At 51.4% G+C, this 24280-nt stretch overlaps 1 protein-coding gene across 9 annotated transcripts in view; it reads left to right on the top strand.

The window, feature by feature from the left end:
* LOC117419831 (inactive histone-lysine N-methyltransferase 2E) overlaps nt 1-20388 on the top strand; it is a 64110-nt gene extending 43722 nt beyond the window's left edge. For 3 of the 9 annotated variants that reach the window (XM_058985485.1, XM_058985480.1, XM_058985487.1), the window contains 15 exons: nt 338-590; nt 2918-3016; nt 5676-5747; nt 6191-6346; nt 7333-7653; nt 8923-9216; nt 9868-10018; nt 10657-10943; nt 11573-11629; nt 11725-12315; nt 14000-14271; nt 15136-15224; nt 16073-16213; nt 17175-17281; nt 17771-20388. In XM_058985485.1, coding sequence (XP_058841468.1) covers nt 338-590; nt 2918-3016; nt 5676-5747; nt 6191-6346; nt 7333-7653; nt 8923-9216; nt 9868-10018; nt 10657-10943; nt 11573-11629; nt 11725-12315; nt 14000-14271; nt 15136-15224; nt 16073-16213; nt 17175-17281; nt 17771-18952 — 4072 coding nt within the window. In that variant the 3' untranslated portion in view covers nt 18953-20388. The remainder of the gene's footprint in view (nt 1-337; nt 591-2917; nt 3017-5675; nt 5748-6190; nt 6347-7332; nt 7654-8922; nt 9217-9867; nt 10019-10656; nt 10944-11572; nt 11630-11724; nt 12316-13999; nt 14272-15135; nt 15225-16072; nt 16214-17174; nt 17282-17770) is intronic. The other 6 variants (XM_058985486.1, XM_058985482.1, XM_058985481.1 and 3 more) reach the window with 5 other exon arrangements.
* Nucleotides 20389-24280: the final 3892 nt, after the last annotated feature.

Below are 24280 nucleotides of genomic sequence, written 5' to 3'. Positions count from 1 at the left end.
TGCAAATCTGAATCTGATATTTGTGAAAGCCTGTTTGGAAAAGGTTCATCTCTTAGATTTATTTATTTTTGATCTATTCGCGTACAATTTTTTACTTTATTAATTTTTTTTGTTTGTTTTTGTTTTTTTTATAAATTTAGTAGTCGCCAATTGTTTTTATAATTTTCTCCCCAATTTGGAATAGTCAATTATTTTTAGGCTCAGTGTCAGTTATTTGTTGGTGGTGCTGCAACATTCAGTTTCAAGCTAGATAATGGCGTTAGCCTCTTTGCCACTCTCTTTAAGAGCGTTGGTTGTATATGAAGTGAAGGCCCCTGTTCTTGGCTCTCCCTCTCAGTAAATACAAGGTGGACTGCGCGTGCCTGAAGGGGAACCCCGAGTGCCCGATCCTGAAGCACAACACGGAGCCCACAGAGAACCTGAACAGCGGCTACGAGACGCGCCGACGCAAAGGCAAGAAGGAGAAGGACGGGCAGAACCAGGACGGGTCTCCGGACAGAGAGGGGCCGGCCGGGAAGACCAAGACAGCGCCGGACAACATCAAGCAGAGGAAGCTGTCCCCCCTGCGGCTCTCCATCTCCAACAACCAGGTACACAGACGAGGAGAGCTGTCTGTCTATCCCCTTTCACACCTCCCTCTCCTCCCCACCCTCATCTCTTCACTGTCTGTCTGTCTGTATCCCCTTTCACACCTCCCTCTCCTCCCCACCCTCATCTCTTCACTGTCTGTCTGTCTATCCCCTTTCACACCTCCCTCTCCTCCCCACCCTCATCTCTTCACTGTCTGTCTGTCTATCCCCTTTCACACCTCCCTCTCCTCCCCACCCTCATCTCTTCACTGTCTGTCTGTCTGTATCTCCTTTCACATCTCCCTCTCCTCCCCACCCTCATCTCTTCACTGTCTGTCTGTCTATCCCCTTTCACACCTCCCTCTCCTCCCCACCCTCATCTCTTCACTGTCTGTCTGTCTATCCCCTTTCACACCTCCCTCTCCTCCCCACCCTCATCTCTTCACTGTCTGTCTGTCTGTATCTCCTTTCACACCTCCCTCTCCTCCCCACCCTCATCTCTTCACTGTCTGTCTGTCTGTCTGTATCCCCTTTCACACCTCCCTCTCCTCCCCACCCTCATCTCTTCACTGTCTGTCTGTCTGTATCTCCTTTCACATCTCGCTCTCCTCCCCACCCTCATCTCTTCACTGTCTGTCTGTCTGTATCTCCTTTCACACCTCCCTCTCCTCCCCACCCTCATCTCTTCACTGTCTGTCTGTCTGTATCCCCTTTCACACCTCCCTCTCCTCCCCACCCTCATCTCTTCACTGTCTGTCTGTCTGTATCTCCTTTCACATCTCCCTCTCCTCCCCACCCTCATCTCTTCACTGTCTGTCTGTCTGTATCCCCTTTCACACCTCCCTCTCCTCCCCACCCTCATCTCTTCACTGTCTGTCTGTCTGTATCCCCTTTCACACCTCCCTCTCCTCCCCACCCTCATCTCTTCACTGTCTGTCTGTCTGTATCCCCTTTCACACCTCCCTCTCCTCCCCACCCTCATCTCTTCACTGTCTGTCTGTCTGTATCCCCTTTCACACCTCCCTCTCCTCCCCACCCTCATCTCTTCACTGTCTGTCTGTCTGTATCTCCTTTCACATCTCCCTCTCCTCCCCACCCTCATCTCTTCACTGTCTGTCTGTCTGTATCTCCTTTCACATCTCCCTCTCCTCCCCACCCTCATCTCTTCACAGGTTTATAGCACAAGGCCCAGTGCAATCGCATGCTTGTGTTTCCACAGGTACTCATTTCTTTGCCTCTCTGTCAGACCCAGGAATTAACTCTGTCTGGTCTCCATGCTTGTTTGTAAGATTCCCCTTCTGTCATCCCCCTGTCATCCCTTCATCCCTTCATCCCTTCATCCCTTCATCCCTTCCTTCCTTCCTTCCTTCCTTCCTTCCTTCCTTCCTTCCTTCTAGTCAGGAAGCTAAATACTCAAGGTGTGCTTTCGTGAGACTGAGCAGGCTGGACAGCCCTGGACATTCTGCTTTGTTGAAGCTGTTTTTCTCTCCATCCCTTGAATGTGTTGCCCTGAGCTGTCAGTGATCTGCTCCTGTTCCAGGGGAACAGCAGTTCCTCTCCTGTAATCCTACCTGTGGTCAGTCTGTCTCGGGAGTACTTGTTTCTGCTGAGTTGGGAACCAGCAGAGATTTGAACCCAGGGGAGCTATGGTCACCTGCATTGACAGGTTTGGTTTGGTTTGGTTTGGTTTGGAGAGACTGATTTTGCACTGGGCTTCCCCAGCTGTTCTCTACCCAGAGGCTGAATATCTCTCGCTGTGAAGAGCTGCACTAAGCTACAGTAGTGTTTTTCCCAGCCTGCTGGATCTGCAGTCCTGAGCTGCTTGCCTGATGGTGAGTGTGCAGCACAGTACAGGCTGCCTTGAGCGACCGCACAGGTCTGTGTGCGAGATGCAAAGCAGCCAGGTCAGGGTTATTCCAGGCTGGCAATCTGGAAAGCTTCATAGACTGCTGATCCATTTCTAGATTGCCTTCAGCCTGGAATTAGCACAACCTGTTTTTTTTTTCTTTTTTCTCTGTATGCTAGTCAATAACTAGCCCCCCTCCCCGATTTTATTGAGCACTGGGACTCCTGTTCCCCCTCACTTCCAGGGACAGAGTGGCCTGTCTGCCAGTGGCACACAGTCCTTCCTGACCTGCACGCCGTGACCCTGGCCCCTGGTTAAGTGTCCCGGGCAGTTCCTGTGCCCTTTGCCAGCTCACACTAGACACCACTCCACTGTCTGTATCTATAGCTGCTTCCCCTCCTATCCTACCCTGTCGTCCATGCCTATTCCCTCTCTCCCCTTTCCCCTTTTAGCCTGTAGCCAGACTAGCCAAGCCGTGATAGAGGTCATTTCCGTCTTGCAGGAGCCAGATACTATTGACGATATAGAAGAAAAAACTCCTGTTAGCAGTGAAGTAGACATGGAGTCAGAGGAACAGCTTGCAGAGAGGAGGAGGAAGATGGTAAGTCGACAGGCTGCTTTCAAACCCAAACAATCCAAGCTGTGCTGGGGCCTGGCCATAGCTGCACCGCTCTTTTTTTCTCACTAGTTGCTGCTGTTTTGCTGCTTTTTCCCCCTTAATAGTTTGTACTGATTTTGAGGCTTCTCAGATGGTTAGTGTTGTGCAGCGTCTCGGTGTGCGTGCGAGTGTGTGTGTGCGTGCCTGTGTGTGTGTACGTTAGTCACTGAGCCAGCGCTCTCTCCACTCCTCTGCTGTTTCTACTGCTGCTGCTCTCTGACCCCAGCTCTGACGTGGACTGTCTCGCTCTCCGCTGGCTCAGTCCTTTGTATTCAGGTAGTCATTATTCACATAGCAAATAGAGTGCCCATGACACAGCTAGCAGCAAGGAATAGCCAGTATTTCAATCACTATCACAGATTCAGACAGATTGTTTAGGGCACTGTAAACTCCTGGCTTGTGGAGGGCACTGTGTAGACTCCTGGCTTGTGGAGGGCACTGTGTAGACTCCTGGCTTGTGGAGGGCACTGTGTAGACTCCTGGCTTGTGGAGGGCACTGTGTAGACTCCTGGCTTGTGGAGGGCACTGTGTAGACTCCTAGCTTGTGGAGGGCACTGTGTAGACTCCTGGCTTGTGGAGGGCACTGTGTAGACTCCTGGCTTGTGGAGGGCACTGTGTAGACTCCTGGCTTGTGGAGGGCACTGTGTAGACTCCTAGCTTGTGGAGGGCACTGTGTATGATTATTTTCTATATAATAAACTGTGGCATTAGTACTGCTTCCCTAGAGAATGATTTACTGCAGAGGTTTCTGCCCCTCGTTCTACATGATGTTTTAGGACTCGCAGAGCTGCGCCTCTCAAAGCCATATTGGGAGTGCTGTACTGATAGAAAACAGAAGTGATCATGTAGAGAAGAGCTAGAGGACAGACTCCAGTCTCCAGTCTTGCTGTCGAGCTTCACAGTGATTCTCTTTGCTGCTGCTGCTGTTTTTGGTTTTCTTAGTGTTTTTGACCCAGACGGGGATTGTACAGGCAGCACCCAGCAGCTTGCTTTCTCTGTACTATTGCTGAGCTCTCCTTGTTTTGTTTATTAGTGTCAATTCTTTTAGGCTGAACAGGGATGGGAATAGGACTCCCATTGCATAGCAGTTTGAGCCACTGCGGGGTTTGTAAGAGTTTAAACAGACACAGTGTATCTGGAGTGTCTAAACATGCTCTTAAAAGGAACCAGATTGGCTCAAACTGCCAAGCAGTGGGAGCTTTACTTCCACCACTGCTGTATAAAACATTTTCCACTTTGTAAAAGCTATTGGCATCCAAGGGGGGGTTACAGTATAATAATGTTTCAAAAGAAATGAGATTCAGACTGTGCACAGCAGTGGGCTGTCTACTTTCATATTCCTTGTCAATAGAAAGCAGTCCGAATCGTTCCCTAAATGAGATTCAGACTGTGCACAGCAGTGGGCAGTCTACCTTCATATTCCTTGTCAATAGAAAGCAGTCCGAATCGTTCCCTAAATGAGATTCAGACTGTGTACAGCAGTGGGCTGTCTACCTTCATATTCCTTGTCAATAGAAAGCAGTCCGAATCATTCCCTAAATGTTCACTGGTCTTCAGACTGCCCTGCTTGTTTAGAAAGGAAATGCCCTTGAGCCCGCCTCGTTGTGAGCTGCACTGAGCAGTGGCACGCTGTGCTGGACTGCTCACACTGAAGCCACAGAGGCCTGTCTGCTGGGTATATTCAAGTAATACAGCAGAAAGCGATGCTATTTCACCTCATTGGCCTGCACAGGAATGTTTAGGATTAGGGATGGAAGTTTGATTACCAGGCTGCACTCCCACATCACTGTACCTTCTTAACCAGCTGGACTACATTTCCCAGAAGCCCCATGGGATTACCTAGCTGCCATGACCCTTAGAAAATCGAATGGTTTGTCTTTCTCTCTTTGTTCCTGGTAATTGGTATTGCTGGTGTCAGCGAGGTGAAGGTACTCGAAGCAGGCTGGAGGAAGCTCTGTTGCTGAGGGTGGGGTTTTATCTTGTGTCAGGGAGTTTTCAGCCTGTTTATATTGTGGTATGTGTGCACCTGGACTGTACAGCCGGAACAGTTGTGCCTGTTGGCTCTCAAGGGGCTTCCATTGAATTCATGTAGCTTGATAGGGGGCACCACACTAGGTCATTCGCATTCCTGTTAAGGCAGTGTTTAACCCCATGTTGTAGCCATGTTTAAGATCAACGTAACAAATTCTTCTAATGTCAGTAACACTATTTTTTTTATTTTACATCCTGACCCAAAGTATACTAAAATGAGTACAAACTGTGTCTCTGAACAAGACAAGGATCCCCTTGTGTACAGCACTGTGTGTTCCTAATTCAGTCCGTCTCTATTGGTAATGTGTGAACTGTGCTAGTGAGTGAGTGTCTGAGGCCAGTCTGCAGAACTAGATCTTGTGACCTCACTATGTCAGAGCCGTCTTTCTCAATACCAGTACACTGGTGTTGTAACGACTGTTCCGATGACACAACTGTATAGGAACTTGAGTCAAACCCTGTGGCCTGGAGTCTTCTGGGAGCTCCAGGCATTATAGAAAAGTGAGTTAGTCTTCAGTGCATGTAGGACTGTGCCTTCTAAAATCAAGTATTTTTGTTTAAAACTATCCAGGATAGCCCAGCTGAGATGTCCCATCTTGATTCCACAGGGGGCTCCAGCTGGATGGGACTGAGGCACAAGGAGGTAAAGTGACAGTGGTTGAACTGAGATCCGAATCCAGGGCCCCCTAGCTCCCAGTCCTCGGCTTTTACCACTAGTCCAGTAAATAGCATGGTGAGCAGCCATGCCTAGCAGTGCGTTAGAGCTAAAGAGTCAGTCTGGGTACGAGGCCCTTGTTTCTGATTTCGGAGCCCCGTTTCATTGGGTGCACGTTGTTTCAGGTTATGCCCCCCGACATTAAGAGGATTTGGGTGGTTAATGTGGAAAATGTTTTTGAAATGCAATGTTTTCAGTGTCGCTCATTGGTGCAGATTTCTTTACTCTAGCATACTGTAATTTTGCTTTTACCATGATGTTTTTTTCGTCTGCTTTTCCCCCTTTGCTTGGGTGGGTGGGGGTGGGGGTTGTCAAACCCATCGGAGCGATGCAGGGTTGCTCACAGCCTCTCTATTCTCCCTCCCTTGCAGACCAGGGAAGAGCGCAAGATGGAGGCGATCCTGCAGGCGTTTGCGCGTCTGGAGAAGCGAGAGAAGCGCCGGGAGCAGGCGCTGGAGAGGATCGGCACCACCAAGCCGGACATCAAGGAGGAGCCCCCCACGCCCGAGCTGGACACCCCGCTGCAGGTACACCCCGGGGGGCCGAAGCAAACATCATCAGTGAGGGAGGGGAGACAAGCACCGAGGGATACGCTTTTGCGGATTCACTCATAAGTGGATTGTTTGAGTTACCCATGAAGAAGCATGGTGTTTTCTGAGCACGGAGGGGGGTGTGTTTTGTGGTCAAATAAACAGAAATGATTATCTAGCATCAGTGCACTCGGTACTGGAGTTTTACTCAGCAATAAATGATTTCCTTGTGTTTGAATTGTGTGGAGGGAGTGTAGAACGTGGAGCCCTATAGAGATACAGAGATTGCAGAGCAGAAGTTTGGACCGATGCTTTTGCAGAATGGAGTCTCTTATTGATGGACTGAGTTTATGGAGAACCCTCCAGCAGAGCAGGCTGCACTGATACTATCAGAAGGAGCTGCTTTCTGTTTAAACAGGTCTCTGTGTAACTCAGGAGGGCAGGGGAAACAATGGGCAGCCTCTTGCGCCTCATCAATCTTTCAGGGATGAAATGGGAGCGCCTGCCTGCTGCCTAGTTATACCGGCACGTCTCTGTTAGAGGAGTCCACTCGCTTACAGGAAGTGGGATAAAGTATTTGTATTATCAGTAGGAACTAGGCAGTGGTACGAAGAGCTGAGACTGTAATCGGGGCTGTGATGTCTCATTCTAAGCTCTAAGCCAAACGAGAATGTGCTGACTGGTGCTGTGTTCAGGGTCTTGCTGTGGGGTAATGTCATGCTATACAAGTCTCACCAGTGGCAATACAGTCGTTTCTTCAAAGTGACTGATCGGATCATAGGAAAGTCTAACACATAGGAACGACACAAAAGTCTCTCTGGGTTTGCTCTGATTCTGAAACTGTCCAACAATGACTTGGTTTGATTTTTTAAAAAATGATCTTCACACTATAGCGGTACATTATGTAACAGTTGTGTAACACAGACCTCTGTAGACCCTCCTGTCCCTGGATAAGTGCTTGATGCTGTAACTCCCCCCTCCAGCAGGAGCCTGTGAAGGAGGAGCCGGCCAGCAAACCCACTCCGGCGAAGGTGAGCCGGAACAAGCAGCGCAAGAGCTTCTCACGGAGCCGCACACACATTGGGCAGCAACGCCGGCGCCACCGCACCATCAGCACCTGCTCGGACCTGGCGCCCGGCTCGCCCGGCGAGGGGGGGGACACCCCTGCGGAGCAGAGAGAGGCTGACCCCTCCACACCCCTCCCCGAGACCGAGGCAGAGCCGGGGGGCCAGCCCGAGAGCATCGCCCCTGAAGCCTGCCCCGCGCCCAGCAAGACTGCCCCCAAGTACCCCAAAACTAAAAAGGTAGGCAGGGCCGCAGTCAGCCTCAACGAGCAACACCAAACAGGGATGTGTGTAAGGATGTGGAAGCAGTTATATGAATTTTACTTTGAATGAATCCATGTTATTGATGATACTTGACAACAGAGAGTAAAGTCAGTCAATCTTATTTATTAAGATTACGTTATTCAGAGATTATTAGTATTACAGAAATACACAGTTATTGCAATTATACCTCTAGGCGTGATATAATGGTCCCCTAGTGTTAAACAGTTATAGAAGAGGGGTGTGAGATCTACCTGCACCTGGGACTAGTGTTAAACAGTTACAGAAGAGGGGTGTGAGATCTACCTGCACCTGGGACTAGTGTTAAACAGTTATAGAAGAGGGGTGTGAGATCTACCTGCACCTGGGACTAGTGTTAAACAGTTACAGAAGAGGGGTGTGAGATCTACCTGCACCTGGGACTAGTGTTAAACAGTTATAGAAGAGGGGTGTGAGATCTACCTGCACCTGGGACTAGTGTTAAACAGTTATAGAAGAGGGGTGTGAGATCTACCTGCACTGGGACTAGTGTTAAACAGTTACAGAAGAGGGGTGTGAGATCTACCTGCACCTGGGACTAGTTTGAAACAGTTACAGAAGAGGGGTGTGAGATCTACCTGCACTGGGACTAGTGTTAAACAGTTACAGAAGAGGGGTGTGAGATCTACCTGCACCTGGGGTTATTCTTTCAGGAACAGGAGTGAAGGATGTCCTCTTGAATCTCCTGAATAGCTACAGCTCTAACTCTATCACCCCATGGTTATAACAGATATTATGCAAAGTCATCTCTATCTCCCCATGGTTATAACAGATATTATGCAAAGTCATCTCTATCACCCCATGTACTTTCAATCTTGTCCTGTTCACTTTGCCACGTACACAACCTTATACGACTGGTGCTCATAGCTGTGGTGTTACCTGCTGTATGTGGCTATACAGCTGTGAAATGAAATAGAGGGTATCTATACAATTTTGCCTTTTCCCTTCCACGCTAAGTCGTGCTATTAGGTTACAGTGCTGGTGATGTCATAGTATAGGGATCTCCTCATGTATGTTTTTGAGAATTACAAGCAGTATGTAGTTATTTAGCAATGCTAGTTATTTAATCATCACAAACACATCAGTGGGTTCAAACCCTGCCTTGCTTAGTGGCGAAACAGCAGAGGACACTGTGTGTGAGTGCATGCTGTCGCTTGGCTGTACTATGCCGCTCCTCTAACTGTGTTTCTCCTCCCTGGTCTGTGGCAGCACTTAGTGAGCGAGTGGCTGAGTGATAAGCAGGAAAAGAGCGAGCGGGCCCCCAGGACCCCCGAGCTGCCCCCGGAGAGGCCCCTGCGCATCACCACAGACCCAGAGGTTCTGGCCACCCAGCTCAACTCCCTGCCCGGCCTGGCCTACAGTCCCCACGTCTACAGCACTCCCAAGCACTATATCCGCTTCACCTCCCCCTTTCTGGCGGAGCGCAGCAGCACCGGCAGCAGCAGCCGGCGCAGGAGAGAGCTACCCGACCCCATCGCCACCTCCACTGGCTCCTGCAAGAAGGTAGGTGCCCCTGCCCCTCCCCGGGCTCCCAGCCTCTCCCTACCGCTCCCCAGGCTCCCATTCTCTCCCTGCTGCTCCCAGCCTCTCCCTGCCCTTCCCCAGGCTCCCAGCCTCTCCCTGCCCTTCCCCAGGCTCCCAGCCTCTCCCTGCCCTTCCCCAGGCTCCCAGCCTCTCCCTGCCCTTCCCCAGGCTCCCAGCCTCTCCCTGCCGTTCCCAGCCTCTCCCCGTCTCTCCCCAGGCTCCCAGCTTCTCCCCAGACTCCCAGCCTCTCCCTGCCCTTCCCCAGGCTCCCAGCCTCTCCCTGCTGTACCCCGCCTCTCCCCAGGCTCCCAGCTTCTCCCCAGACTCCCAGCCTCTCCCTGCCCTTCCCCGGGCTCCCTGCCGCTGCCAGCCTCTCCCTGCCCCTCCCCGGGCTCCCAGCCTCTCCCTGCCTCTCCCCAGCCCCCCTAGCTAATGCTACACAGGTACCTTGTTTGCTGAGCTGTCCTGTGGAACAACAGGTATGCACTTTGACATGTTGCTTACCAACTAAAGAAAAACACATTTTACATTTGTATATAAAATCAAAACGTTTAGGATTTGTGTGTGAGTGTGCGAGAGTGTTGCGCTGTGTCTGTGCAGTGCTCACTGGTGTCTCTGGTCTTTCTGCAGCGCTGGCTGAAGCAGGCACTGGAGGAGGAGAACTGTCCGGCTGCAGTCAGCATGTTCAGCGCCCTGCTGTCCAGCGAGGGGCCTCTGAGCCCAGCCATCAACGGGGACACAGACAGCCCCCTGTCCATCAACGGGGGCTGCAACCTAGCAGGTAAGGCAGTGTCTCCTGAAGGGAGCTCGAGTCAGTAATCAGATGCCACTGTGCACTGCAGAGTGATTAGCCAGGCTGGACCGACAGCTTGTTCTCATTACCAGCAGTAATCACAATGCCACTGTGTGTTGTGTTTTATGTTTTTTCAAACTGTGTGGTCATGCCCTCTCTTATAAAAGTTTACAACTGTAATCTGCACGGTTTTCCCATGATTTGTCCCATTGTTTTCTACATTTGCTTTACCATACCTCTCTAAGCTTTCCCATGCTTTCACTGTGTTGTATTACCCTTGCCCTGGCTTTCACTGTGCTGTATTACCCTTGCCCTGGCTTTCACTGTGCTGTATTACCCTTGCCCTTGCTTTCACTGTGCTGTATTACCCTTGCCCTGGCTTTCACTGTGCTGTATTACCCTTGCCCTAGCTTTCACTGTGCTGTATTACCCTTGCCCTAGCTTTCACTGTGCTGTATTACCCTTGCCCTGGCTTTCACTGTGCTGTATTACCCTTGCCCTGGCTTTCACTGTGCTGTATTACCCTTGCTGTATTACCCATTGTGTGTGGATTCCCCCTCATTCCCGTGCTGTGATCTCATTTCCCTCCTCGTGGTGACTCTCTCGCTGTGCTCTCCCCTCCTCAGAGCTGCCGACCCCCCTGAAGAAGCGGAGGCTTTGCCCCCTGGACACGGCTCTGTCAGACAGCTCCACGCCCAGCGCCTCCCCCTACGCCACACCCACACACACGGACAGCGTGGACCCCGCCCTGTTCACCACACCGCCGCGCGCCAAGCCCGAGGACGAGACGGGCCGCAGCGGCTACAAGCCGGTGTACTCCCCCGTCACCCCGTCCACGCCCTGCCAGCACTCTGCCAGCACCAGCTTCACCCCGTCCATGCCCTGCCAGCACTCTGCCAGCACCAGCTTCCAGGTGAGATCTGGACCTCTGCATCCATTCAACACAATCACCAGCTCACGGATACTGCTACTTGCATCAAACTGATTTCCTGCTAGTTTCAAAAAATAAACGTGCAAACTTTTCACTGGAGTAAAAGCTTAATAAATATGGCAAGAAAAGGTCATGCTTTAAGAGGTGTCTGTAATTTGACTTGAGAGTGCATTAAAATGTCTCATTTCATTACTGCATGCACTGTTGATGTTCCTCATAACATGTTTTTGTATTAAAAAAACGACTTTGCTGTGCTTTGATATTCCTTGCTATATAAGTAGTATATAAGTGTGCGTGCGTGCATGCGTGTGTCTGTGTGCGTGTGTCACTGTGTGTGTCGGTGTGTGTGTTAGTGTGTTAGTGTGTGTGTCAGTGTGTGTGAGATGCACTTTAACATATTCATTCCCTTTCATTGAGACGGGACCGAGTTCTGTGCTTAGGAAGAGGTCTAGAAAGAGCTCAGATTGACAGCCACCAGCTGCAACCCTGCTGAAATGGTTTTATAAAGCAACAGCGAAGAAAACATTAAGACTTGTGACTTCAATGAGAATCTGTGTGTGTGCGAGAAAGGAACTGAACTGACGGCTCTGTCTGTCTGTCTGTCTCTGCAGAATGTTTCGTCCCCGGACAGCTCTCCTGAAGTGAAACGGAGAATGAGCCTGCAAGAGGTGAGGGGGGTAGGGGGTGAGGGGTGAAGTGTGTGAGGGTGGAAGTTGGGATGACGTCAGCAATGTGATTTTGTGTGTGTGTGTGTTTTGTGCAGAGACTGGAGAGACCGCCCTCACTGCTGTGTTTGCCCCCTGTCCGGAGCTCCAGCCTGCCAGAGTCGGCTCTGCTGGAGATAAAGACTAGCGGCACTCTGAGCCCCCGCCCCGGCAGGACTGAATGCAGCCAGGCGGGCGTCGTGGCCCCAGAAACAATAGACTCTGGTGGGGGAGCAGGAACAGGAGGAGGAGGAGAGGGGACAGTGGAGCTCTTAGCAGTGTCAGAGAGCAGTGAACCTCCTCACACGGACTCCCCAGCCCCTGTCCCTGCCCCGGTCTCCGAGCGCTGTGACCCAGCGGCCCAGGGAGAGGCACTGTTCACTGCCAGGGGGGGCGCCGTCTGGATGAAGAGTCCTGAGAGGAGCAGCCTCACCTTCTCCCCTGTCAACTCCAACCTGCGGGACCTGACCCCCTCGCACACCCTGGAGCTGGGAGGCGGCTTCCGCGTGAGCGAGCTCGCCGGCGCCCCCTACAGTGAGGGAGCCCTGTACTACCCCTGCACGGAGGAGGGGGCCTACACGCGAGCCCTGGGGGGAGAGGGTCTGGCCGACGGGGGCGGCACGCCACACAACCCCCCCCAGAAGAAGAAGGTGAGCCACTCTTATCTCCTGCTGCCTGGAGAAAGCTTTCCGCTCTGAAGCAAGACACGCAGGATGTGTTCCGAGCTTTATCTGGTCTGACATCAAATCCAGCACTGCAGTGTCTAGATCCCCCTTGTGTTTCCCTAACAGAAAAAAGAAAGGGCAATGGGATTATATAGTACAGGGATGGAAACAAGACTCCTATTGCATAGCAGTTTCACCCATTCCAGGGTTGATTAGGAGCTTGATTAGCCACATTGTATATAGGATCTGTCTTATTAAACTTTAATAATGGTTGTACTGTCCGTGTGTGTGTGTTTTTCCCATGGTTGTACTGTCACTGTGTGTGTGTGTGTGTGTGTGTTTTTCCCATGGTTGTACTGTCACAGTGTGTGTGTGTGTGTGTGTGTGTGTGTGTTTTTCCCATGGTTGTACTGTCACAGTGTGTGTGTGTGTGTGTGTGTGTGTGTTTTTCCCATGGTTGTACTGTCACAGTGTGTGTGTGTTTTTTCCATGGTTGTAGTGTCACAGTGTGTGTGTGTTTTTCCCATGGTTGTAGTGTCACAGTGTGTGTGTGTTTTTCCCATGGTTGTAGTGTCACAGTGTGTGTGTGTTTTTCCCATGGTTGTACTGTCCGTGTGTGTGTGTTTTTCCCATGGTTGTACTGTCACAGTGTGTGTGTGTGTGTTTTTCCCATGGTTGTACTGTCACAGTGTGTGTGTGTTTTTCCCATGGTTGTACTGTCACAGTGTGTGTGTGTGTGTGTGTGTGTGTGTGTGTGTTTTTCCCATGGTTGTACTGTCACAGTGTGTGTGTGTTTTTTCCATGGTTGTACTGTCACAGTGTGTGTGTGTGTGTGTGTGTTTTTTCCATGGTTGTACTGTCACAGTGTGTGTGTGTTTTTCCCATGGTTGTACTGTCACAGTGTGTGTGTGTGTGTGTGTGTGTGTGTGTGTGTGTGTGTGTGTGTGTGTTTTTCCCCATGGTTGTACTGTCACAGTGTGTGTGTGTGTGTGTGTTTTTCCCATGGTTGTACTGTCACAGTGTGTGTGTGTTTTTCCCATGGTTGTACTGTCACAGTGTGTGTGTGTGTTTGTGTGTGTGTGTGTGTGTGTGTGTTTTTCCCATGGTTGTACTGTCACAGTGTGTGTGTGTTTTTCCCATGGTTGTACTGTCACAGTGTGTGTGTGTTTTTCCCATGGTTGTACTGTCACAGTGTGTGTGTGTTTTTCCCATGGTTGTACTGTCACAGTGTGTGTGTGTTTTTTCCATGGTTGTACTGTCACAGTGTGTGTGTGTGTGTGTGTGTGTGTTTTTCCCATGGTTGTACTGTCACAGTGTGTGTGTGTTTTTTCCATGGTTGTACTGTCACAGTGTGTGTGTGTGTGTGTGTGTGTGTGTGTGTGTGTGTGTGTGTGTGTTTTTCCCCATGGTTGTACTGTCACAGTGTGTGTGTGCTTTTCCCATGGTTGTACTCTGCATTGACCATAGTTTACCCTGGGTTCTGTTTTTTCATATGCTTTACCATACCTCTCAGTGCTTTCCATTGCTTACCTATGCTGTACCATGTTTTCACAGTGCTTTATTATTGTGTTTCTTGGTTGAGGTTCTGCTGTAGTAGTAGTCTGGTTCATTGCAGTCAGTCTGAAGCCCTCTCCCTCTCCCTCCCACTCTCCCTGTCTCTCTCCCCCAGGTGTCTCTGCTGGAGTATCGCAAGCGGCAGCGGGAGGCACGCGGGAGCGGCTCCAAGCAGGAGAGCTTCTCCCCCATGTGCATGTCTCCGCGATCCACAGCGCCTCCTCTGGCTGGATTCTGCAGCAACAGCAATGTGGTGGAAGTCTGTGTCGCTGCAGAGATGCAACCTGAGGCCCCGCCTCCTGACACACCCCCAGCCCCCGAGACCCAGAACCCCTCCGACAGCAAGGAGCCCCCCCAGGAGGAGACGGAGGGGAGAGAGGGACAGTGGTATGTCAGCTGACAAGATTTCTAAACACACTGAGACTGCTCTGCAATAGGAGTCTGTCAGTTTTCACCCATTCCAAGTTTTAATAGGCGCTTGATTAGCCACAGTGTGTGTAGCTAACAAGCTCAGGAATGTCTTAAACATAGCAGAACTAGGAATGGAGCAAACTGCAGCGGCAGTATTATTATCATCCCTGCATACACACCCGAGATTCACACAGGAGGAGAGCGCGCACACACTCGCACTCACTGCACACACTCACACGCACGCTCACTGCACGCACACGCACAGTCACTGCACACACATGCACACACGCACACTCACTGCACACTCACTGCACACCCATGCACACTCACTGCACACCCATGCACACTCACTGCACACCCATGCACACTCACTGCACACACACTCACTGCACGCACACACAAGCACACTCACTGCACGCACACACAAGCACACTCACTGCACACAAGCACACTCACTGCACACAAGCACACTCACTGCACACACACTCACACTCACTGCACACAAGCACATTCACTGCACACTCACACTGCACACGCACACTCAGTGCACACACTGCACACACGCACACTCACTGCACACACTCCCACACACGCACACTCACTGCACACGTACACTCACACACACTCACACTCGCACACACTCACACTCGCACGCACACACTCAGCCCCCCCCCCCCCCCCCCCCCCCCACACACACACAGTTTTGTTGTCCTGGTTGTTGTACAGTGTGTGGGGGACCATTCTTATCCTGCTGTTCTCAGCACTACATACACATTGCAGAGGGGGTGTGAGGAGGCAGGGTAGAGACAGGTGGTCTGAGTCTCCTCTTGTGGCTTTCAGGACGTCCTCTACATCGGTGGAGCAGGCGAGGGAGAGGAGCTACCAGCGAGCACTGCTGCTGAGCGACCACCGGAAAGACAAGGACGGAGGTGAGTGAACCAGAGCAGGGACCCAGCCAGCTCTCGCAGGGAACTCGCTTTCATCTTTAAACTGGAAACCCACCCCTGCAAAATAAAACTGCATTCTCCACAAACAAACAAACAATCAAAGAGCTGGCCCCTGTGTGTTTATATGGAGCTGGCCCCTGTGTGTTTATATGGAGCTGGCCCCTGTGTGTTTATATGGAGCTGGCCCCTGTGTGTTTATATGGAGCTGGCCCCTGTGTTTTTATATGGAGCTGGCCCCTGTGTGTTTATATGGAGCTGGCCCCTGTGTGTTTATATGGAGCTGGCCCCTGTGTTTTTATATGGAGCTGGCCCGTGTTTTTATATGGAGCTGGCCCCTGTGTTTTTATATGGAGCTGGCCCCTGTGTTTATATGGAGCTGGCCCCTGTGTTTTTATATGGAGCTGGCCCCTGTGTTTATATGGAGCTGGCCCCTGTGTTTTTATATGGAGCTGGCCCCTGTGTTTTTATATGGAGCTGGCCCCTGTGTTTTTATATGGAGCTGGCCCCTGTGTTTTTATATGGAGCTGGCCCCTGTGTTTTTATATGGAGCTGGCCCCTGTGTTTATATGGAGCTGGCCCCTGTGTTTTTATATGGAGCTGGCCCCTGTGTTTTTATATGGAGCTGGCCCCTGTGTTTTTATATGGAGCTGGCCCCTGTGTTTTTATATGGAGCTGGCCCCTGTGTTTTTATATGGAGCTGGCCCCTGTGTTTTTATATGGAGCTGGCCCCTGTGTGTTTATATGGAGCTGGCCCCTGTGTTGCAGAGCCAGCTCTGCTGTCTCCCCTCCTCCTCCTCCTCTAACGCTCCCCGGCTCTCTCTTGGTTTCAGGGGCCGAGTCGCCTCCTCCCAGCCCTGCCTCCTCTCCATGGCCTCAGTTTCATGTGCAGACTCCACCTTCATCTCATTCCAAACCTGTCTCGCGCCTGCAGCTCAAGATGCCAGCGCTGTGCCCCAGCGAGGCCTCGGCAGGTCAGACTCCCCAGATCAACCTCCCTCCCTCCCTCCCCCGATCAACTTCATTCACTCACTCCCCCGATCAAGCTCTCTAGCACTGCAATGCTCTCTGTGTCTCAGTGCACTGTCCTGACTCCCTGCACTGCTCTCTAGCACTGCAATGCTCTCTGTGTCTCAGTGCACTGTCCTGACTCCCTGCACTGCTCTCTAGCACTGCAATGCTCTCTGTGTCTCAGTGCACTGTCCTGACTCCCTGCACTGCTCTCTAGCACTGCAATGCTCTCTGTGTCTCAGTGCACTGTCCTGACTCCCTGCACTGCTCTCTAGCACTGCAATGCTCTCTGTGTCTCAGTGCACTGTCCTGACTCCCTGCACTGCTCTCTAGCACTGCAATGCTCTCTGTGTCTCAGTGCACTGTCCTGACTCCCTGCACTGCTCTCTAGCACTGCAATGCTCTCTGTGTCTCAGTGCACTGTCCTGACTCCCTGCACTGCTCTCTAGCACTGCAATGCTCTCTGTGTCTCAGTGCACTGTCCTGACTCCCTGCACTGCTCTCTAGCACTGCAATGCTCTCTGTGTCTCAGTGCACTGTCCTGACTCCCTGCACTGCTCTCTAGCACTGCAATGCTCTCTGTGTCTCAGTGCACTGTCCTGACTCCCTGCACTGCTCTCTAGCACTGCAATGCTCTCTGTGTCTCAGTGCACTGTCCTGACTCCCTGCACTGCTCTCTAGCACTGCAATGCTCTCTGTGTCTCAGTGCACTGTCCTGACTCCCTGCACTGCTCTCTAGCACTGCAATGCTCTCTGTGTCTCAGTGCACTGTCCTGACTCCCTGCACTGCTCTCTAGCACTGCAGTGCTCTCTGTGTCTCAGTGCACTGTCCTGACTCCCTGCACTGCTGTTTTTTGTGTTGGTTTTCGTCGCTGTCTCTAATGGATCCCTGAACACTCAGTGTTTTTCTTGTCTTGTTTGCAGATGGTCCCGAGTGGGAGGGCCCTGAGCCGACGGGGGCGCTAGTGAAGGAGTGTGCGTCTCCCAGCAGCACACAGAGATCCTGCAAGAGCCCCCCAGCGCACTGCAAGGTATGCTGCACCACTGCACTGCACCTCTCCACTGCACCAGCGTACTCCTACACAGTACTGCACCACCGCACTCCTACACCCCTACACTGCACTACACCGCACGGCACCCCTGCCCTGCACTGCACCGCCCCGCGCGGCACAGCGCCGCACCACACCCCACCGCACCCCTGCACCGCCCCGTGCGGCACCCCTGCCCCGCACCACATCCCTACACTATTGCATTATTTTGATGCTTGCTCCCGTTACCTAAACAAACACCCATTCGAAACCCTGCAGGGAAACCCTTTTGGTTCCTCCTAGTCCTCAAGTGGGGTGGGTGGGTGTGTGTGCGCTCATGTATTTGTCACTGTGGTGGTCAGTGTGTGTACCACTTGCATGTATGTGTGTTTGTGCATGTGCGTGTGTTTGTAACTGCGTATGTGCGTGTCTGTCTGAATCATTGTGTGTTTGTTCTCAGGATACTCAGCATTCTCCTCTCTCTCTCCTCAGCCCTCTTCTCCAGCCCAGTCTGCTCCTCACCAGCTGGCCGGGAAGGTGCCAGTGAAGCTGGATCCGCAGCCCGAGGGGGGCCCAGAGAGCGTCGGCAGCAACAGCCAGCCCAAACCCCCTCCCCGCTCCCCCTCCTCCACCCAGCCCCCCTGCAAAACCAGCCAGCACTGGGAGCAGAAAGCCACCCCGCTCACCCCCTCCAAACTGCACTGCCCTCCTGGGCCCGTCTCCTCCTCCCCTCTCAGTGAGCGCACCCCCAAACCCTCCACCCCCCTGCAGGCATCCCACCCCGGCCCCTCGCTGCTGCTATCCCCACTGGGCTCCCCCTTCAGGGGGCAGAGAGCCATCCTCCAGCACGGTGCTGCCCCAGCACAGCAGCAGCAGGGCAGTCCTGCCCTGTTCAGCCAGTATAACCAGCAGGGAGTCCCCCCGCCCCCTCCGCCGCCCCCTCCTGCCCCTGCCAGCACTGCATACTTCCCAGCGCAGGCCCCTCCCGCCGCGGGCAGCTTCCCCGGGTACAGCGGGCAGCTCAAGCAGGTGAGCGCCTTCCCTGCTGGCCCCGGCCAGCCTCTCCTGCAACAGGGGGCACCACAGCCCTCCGCCCTGCTGCCCCCCGGCATCCACCACCTGCAACACGCCCCGCACACACCGCACCCACATCTCCTGCAGTCAGGGCCACCCGGGCACTACCTCCCAGCCCAGGGGCCTGCCACTTCCACCGCCCCCCCTCCTCCACCCCCCCCTCCCCCTCCCCCCAACCCTCACCTGCAGCCACAGAGCACCCCGCAGCTCCTGCACGTCACCCTGCCGGCCCCCTCCCCCTCCTCTGCTCACCACCACCCCCCTTCCCCCGCCCCCTCGCTGCACCCCTCCCCCCCACTGCTCCTCCAACAGCACGTCCTGAGCTCCGTGCCCCCTCCCCCTCCGCCTCCCCCTCCCCCCTCCATCACACACCACTATCAGACTGTGGCTAGTTTCCCCGTCCACGGGCCCACGCTGATCCACACCCCGCTGCTCCCCACACAAGGACCAAACCCCAGCTCTGCTGCAGGGTACCAGACACACCAGCAGGGGGTGCCCCCGCCTCCCCCTCCACCACAGCAGCAGCAGCAGCTGGTTGCCGTGCCCCGCACTGCCGGCACCTTCCAGCCCAGCAGCTACCTGGGCTCTGGCTGGCATTGAGCAACGCAGGAGGAACGCTCAGCAGGAAGAATTTTAAATATCATGTAAAATAAGCTGTAAATATTTTATATGTACCCGGGAAGGTACTTTTTAAAAGACTTTGTATAAAAAAAACAAGTGAACCCCCGAGCTCATTATTTCTCTCCCTCTCCCTTCCTTCGTTATTTTTGTTCACTCTCTCTCGCTCGTCTCTGTCTGTCTGTCCTGCAGTATTAGAAACTCGGCACCTCTCTGACATTCCAGTTTCGTTTCTATCTTTTTCTTTTCTTTGTTATCGCTCTGTGTTTCAGATTTAATTGTTTAGTGAATCTCTTTTTCTACTCCTGTATGTAATTAAATCTGTACACAGCGAAACGTGAGTGCAGCTGATCTTCATTCTCTCCCCTGCCCCAGACTCAGTGCTCTTGTGTGTGTGAGCGTGTGTGTGTGTGTGTGTGTGTGCGCAAGCAAGCAAGCTGTGCGAGTCTGTGTGTGTGCGCGAGCGTCTGTGTGTGTGTGCGCGAGCAAGCTGTGTGAGTCTGTGTGTGTGCGCGAGTGAGTGTGTGTGTGCGCAAGCAAGCAAGCTGTGCGAGTCTGTGTGTGTGCGCGAGCAAGCTGTGTGAGTGTGTGTGTGCGCGAGCAAGCTGTGTGAGTCTGTGTGTGTGTGTGCGCGAGTGAGTGTGTGTGTGCGCAAGCAAGCAAGCTGTGCAAGTCTGTGTGTGCGCGAGCGTGTGTGTGCGCGAGCAAGCTGTATGAGTGTGTGTGTGCGTGAGCAAGCTGTGTGAGTCTGTGTGTGTGTGTGTGTGCGCAAGCAAGCAAGCTGTGCAAGTCTGTGTGCGCGAGCATGTGTGTGCGCGAGCAAGCTGTATGAGTGTGTGTGTGCGCGAGCAAGCTGTGTGAGTCTGTGTGTGTGTGCGCGAGTGAGTGTGTGTGTGCGCAAGCAAGCAAGCTGTGCAAGTCTGTGTGTGCGCGAGCGACTGTGTGTGTGTGTTCGCGAGCGAGCATGTGTGTGTGTGTGCGCGCGAGCGAGCGTGTGTCTGCGTGCGCGCATGCGTGTGTGTGCACGCTAGACTGGGATTAAGAGTGGATACCTCACATCTCTAGGCGTGATGTTGCAGGTTATTTTTGGATTTTAATGGTTATTTGTAGAAATGTAATTTAATGTATAGATTTGTTTCTTACATCTTTCCACAGAAAATTGTGTAAATAATGCTTTTCTTATATATTTTTTCTTTTTAATGCTTGTAAAATTGCTTCCGTCCATTCCTTTTTGGAATACTGTAAATATAAAAAGCTCTCTTTGCAAAGCTGTATGTTCTCTTTGAAAGTAGTGGGAGAGTCTTTACATTTGAATTTTTTTTTTTTTTTTTTTTAAGAGAGATACTGTCCCCCGCAGCGCTGGTTGGTTATTTTCATGATTCATGATAATAAATCACAGTAATGTCAGTTTTATACCATGTCCTGTGTTTGGAGTTCCATGAGATTCTGATTGGGGAGGATCCTGAGTGCAGTGTCTGTGTCTGAAAGACAGACAGACTGCATTGGAGTGCAGGTTTGGATTGGAGATGCAGGTCGTAGTGATGGATGTTGCTTCAGGAAGCGACAATGAGTAAACCCTTTTCACACTTAAATGAATGAGAACACAGTCATGCTTTTATTACAGAACCCCAGAAAGTACTTTTTTGGAAATCCTTCAAGACCAAGAGAGTTCTTCAGTTGTGGTTCAATGTTGGACACAATGACAGCAGATTGTACCGGCGTCCTCGCCTTCCTACGAGAGCAAAGTAAGGAAGCGCCTCTGCTCCCGTTACACTGACAGGCCGAGGGTTAACTTGTACAAATGCTTGAACAAAGACCTCAATAGAAAGGTAGGGCTCTCATGGCGCACCAGGGGGCATCACAGCGTTCTGTTACTGTGGCAAAAGTAATTGCAGCTAACAAAATATATCTCCAAATTATAGCCATGTTGCACTAGGTCTGAAATGGGCAGTTTTGTTTCAGCATGTGTTACAGCATTTTAAACATACTTTAGAAGCTCTTCATTTCCTCTGCCTCCCAGCCCCTCCGCTCTCACCACTGCACAACACTGCCTCCCTCCCAGCCCCTCCGCTCTCTCCACTACACCACACTGCCTCCCTCCCAGCCCCTCCGCTCTCTCCACTACACCACACTGCCTCCCTCCCAGCCCCTCCGCTCTCACCACTACACCACACTGCCTCCCTCCCAGCCCCTCCGCTCTCACCACTACACCACACTGCCTCCCTCCCAGCCCCTCCGCTCTCACCACTACACCACACTGCCTCCCTCCCAGCCCCTCCGCTCTCACCACTACACCACACTGCCTCCCTCCCAGCCCCTCCGCTCTCACCACTACACCACACTGCCTCCCTCCCAGCCCCTCCGCTCTCTCCACTACACCACACTGCCTCCCTCCCAGCCCCTCCGCTCTCTCCACTACACCACACTGCCTCCCTCCCAGCCCCTCCGCTCTCTCCACTACACCACACTGCCTCCCTCCCAGCCCCTTGGTTCAGGTTTATAACTGCTCTTCACATGTGTGTTGTCCTTCCGAGGTCTTCATGTGCTTGTAAATAAAGTCTGTAATTAAGCAGGATGTTTTTCTTAAACCTGGACCTAAGAAACGCTATAAATCCCAGAAGTGTTGGCGTGTCCTCCCAGTCCTGTTGCTCTGGATTTTTATGTAAAATATTGTCTCCCTCTAGTGTCAGATTATGGTAAAGCAGAAAATCTAGTGAATCAAAGTAATTGGACAGCATGAACAAATAATAATACTGTAACAAATGTTGCCACCTACCAAGACCCTGGTATATGATGAGAGCCAGACACACCCTTCATTTAGCAGCCAGGAAACCAGACTAGAACCGTTTCAGTGCACTGTGTGAAGAGCAGCGCTTCTCAAACGGGCTCCCGACGCAGGATCACAACAAATACTGACATAACCTTAAGATCCTTAACATTACATTCCAGCACAAATCCACATAATCCTTCACTGTGAAGCTTATGAGATGAAGCCAGACCTCCCGCCTTGTTTACTAAATCTCATGAGCCTTGGACAGTGTTGTGATTATTGTCACGAGCCTTGGACAGTGTTGTGATTACTGTCACGAGCCTTGGACAGTGTTGTGATTACTGTCACGAGCCTTGGACAGTGTTGTGATTACTGTCACGAGCCTTGGACAGTGTTGTGATTATTGTCACGAGCCTTGGACAGTGTTGTGATTATTGTCACGAGCCTTAGACAGTGTTGTGATTACTGTCACGAGCCTTGGACAGTGTTGTGATTACTGTCACGAGCCTTGGACAGTGTTGTGATTATTGTCACGAGCCTTGGACAGTGTTGTGATTATCACGAGCCTTGGACAGTGTTGTGATTACTGTCACGAGCCTTGGACAGTGTTGTGATTATTGTCACGAGCCTTGGACAGTGTTGTGATTACTGTCACGAGCCTTGGACAGTGTTGTGATTACTGTCACGAGCCTTGGACAGTGTTGTGATTACTGTCACGAGCCTTGGACAGTGTTGTGATTATTGTCACGAGCCTTGGACAGTGTTGTGATTATTGTCACGAGCCTTGGACAGTGTTGTGATTATTGTCACGAGCCTTGGACAGTGTTGTGATTACTGTCACGAGCCTTGGACAGTGTTGTGATTATTGTCACGAGCCTTGGACAGTGTTGTGATTATTGTCACAAGCCTTGGACAGTGTTGTGATTATTGTCACGAGCCTTGGGAACTCTGTTTGCAAGTACCTGCAGCTCCCAGAACTGCATCCCGTTGTCTGCGAAAGGTAAGACGCACATTTCAGACAGTGACACGTTTCTAATGTCTACATACCCCTGAAGAGACTTTGAAAGTGGAACTTAAAGAAACAGCCATTGTTTACAAATCAGAGGAGTCTAAAGTAGACTCTGCTGATACTATATACAAGTCTGCATGCTCTGCTCCATTTCTGATGGCAAAATGAAATCTTAATTCACACAGAACGACCGTCGTGAAGCGAAACACACAAGTCACACGAATGCCAGGCTTGCTGTTGATTTACATACTTCCACCTGTGTGGGTCTAATATTATGCCATGGTTTCATTTTGTAATCCTGGTTATTTATTTTACAGTTGAGATGTTTGGTTGAAATAAAAGTGCATTTTAAATCAGCTAAAAATATGATGCATTTATTCCTGAACGCCTTTGCTACTCCCCACTTCTAGAAAGGCTGCGGTGCCACTGACTGCAGGCTTCATGATTACATGCCCCTGCTTCATGCAGCGTTCCTATGCAGTGTGTGCAGTCATCTGATAAGATCACACTGTGATGCAGTGTGTGCAGTCATCTGATAAGATCACACTGTGATGTAGTGTGTGCAGTCATCTGATAAGATCACACTGTGATGCAGTGTGTGCAGTCATCTGATAAGATCACACTGTGATGTAGTGTGTGCAGTCATCTGATAAGATCACACTGATGCAGTGTGTGCAGTCATCTGATAAGATCACACTGTGATGCAGTGTGTGCAGTCATCTGATAAGATCACACTGTGATGCAGTGTGTGCAGTCATCTGATAAGATCACACTGTGATGTAGTGTGTGCAGTCATCTGATAAGATCACACTGTGATGTAGTGTGTGCAGTCATCTGATAAGATCACACTGTGATGCAGTGTGTGCAGTCATCTGATAAGATCACACTGTGATGTAGTGTGTGCAGTCATCTGATAAGATCACACTGTGATGCAGTGTGTGCAGTCATCTGATAAGATCACACTGTGATGCAGTGTGTGCAGTCATCTGATATGATCACACTGTGATGCAGTGTGTGCAGTCATCTGATAAGATCACACTGTGATGTAGTGTGTGCAGTCATCTGATAAGATCACACTGTGATGCAGTGTGTGCAGTCATCTGATAAGATCACACTGTGATGCAGTGTGTGCAGTCATCTGATAAGATCACACTGTGATGCAGTGTGCAGTCATCTGATATGATCACACTGTGATGTAGTGTGTGCAGTCATCTGATAAGATCACACTGTGATGCAGTGTGTGCAGTCATCTGATATGATCACACTGTGATGCAGTGTGTGCAGTCATCTGATATGATCACACTGTGATGCAGTGTGTGCAGTCATCTGATAAGATCACACTGTGATGCAGTGTGTGCAGTCATCTGATATGATCACACTGTGATGCAGTGTGTGCAGTCATCTGATAAGATCACACTGTGATGCAGTGTGTGCAGTCATCTGATAAGATCACACTGTGATGCAGTGTGTGCAGTCATCTGATATGATCACACTGTGATGCAGTGTGTGCAGTCATCTGATAAGATCACAC

The sequence above is a fragment of the Acipenser ruthenus genome, chromosome 14, assembly GCF_902713425.1.
Source record: "Acipenser ruthenus chromosome 14, fAciRut3.2 maternal haplotype, whole genome shotgun sequence".
NCBI lineage: Eukaryota > Metazoa > Chordata > Actinopteri > Acipenseriformes > Acipenseridae > Acipenser > Acipenser ruthenus.
This window is presented reverse-complemented; position numbering and strand designations above follow the sequence as displayed.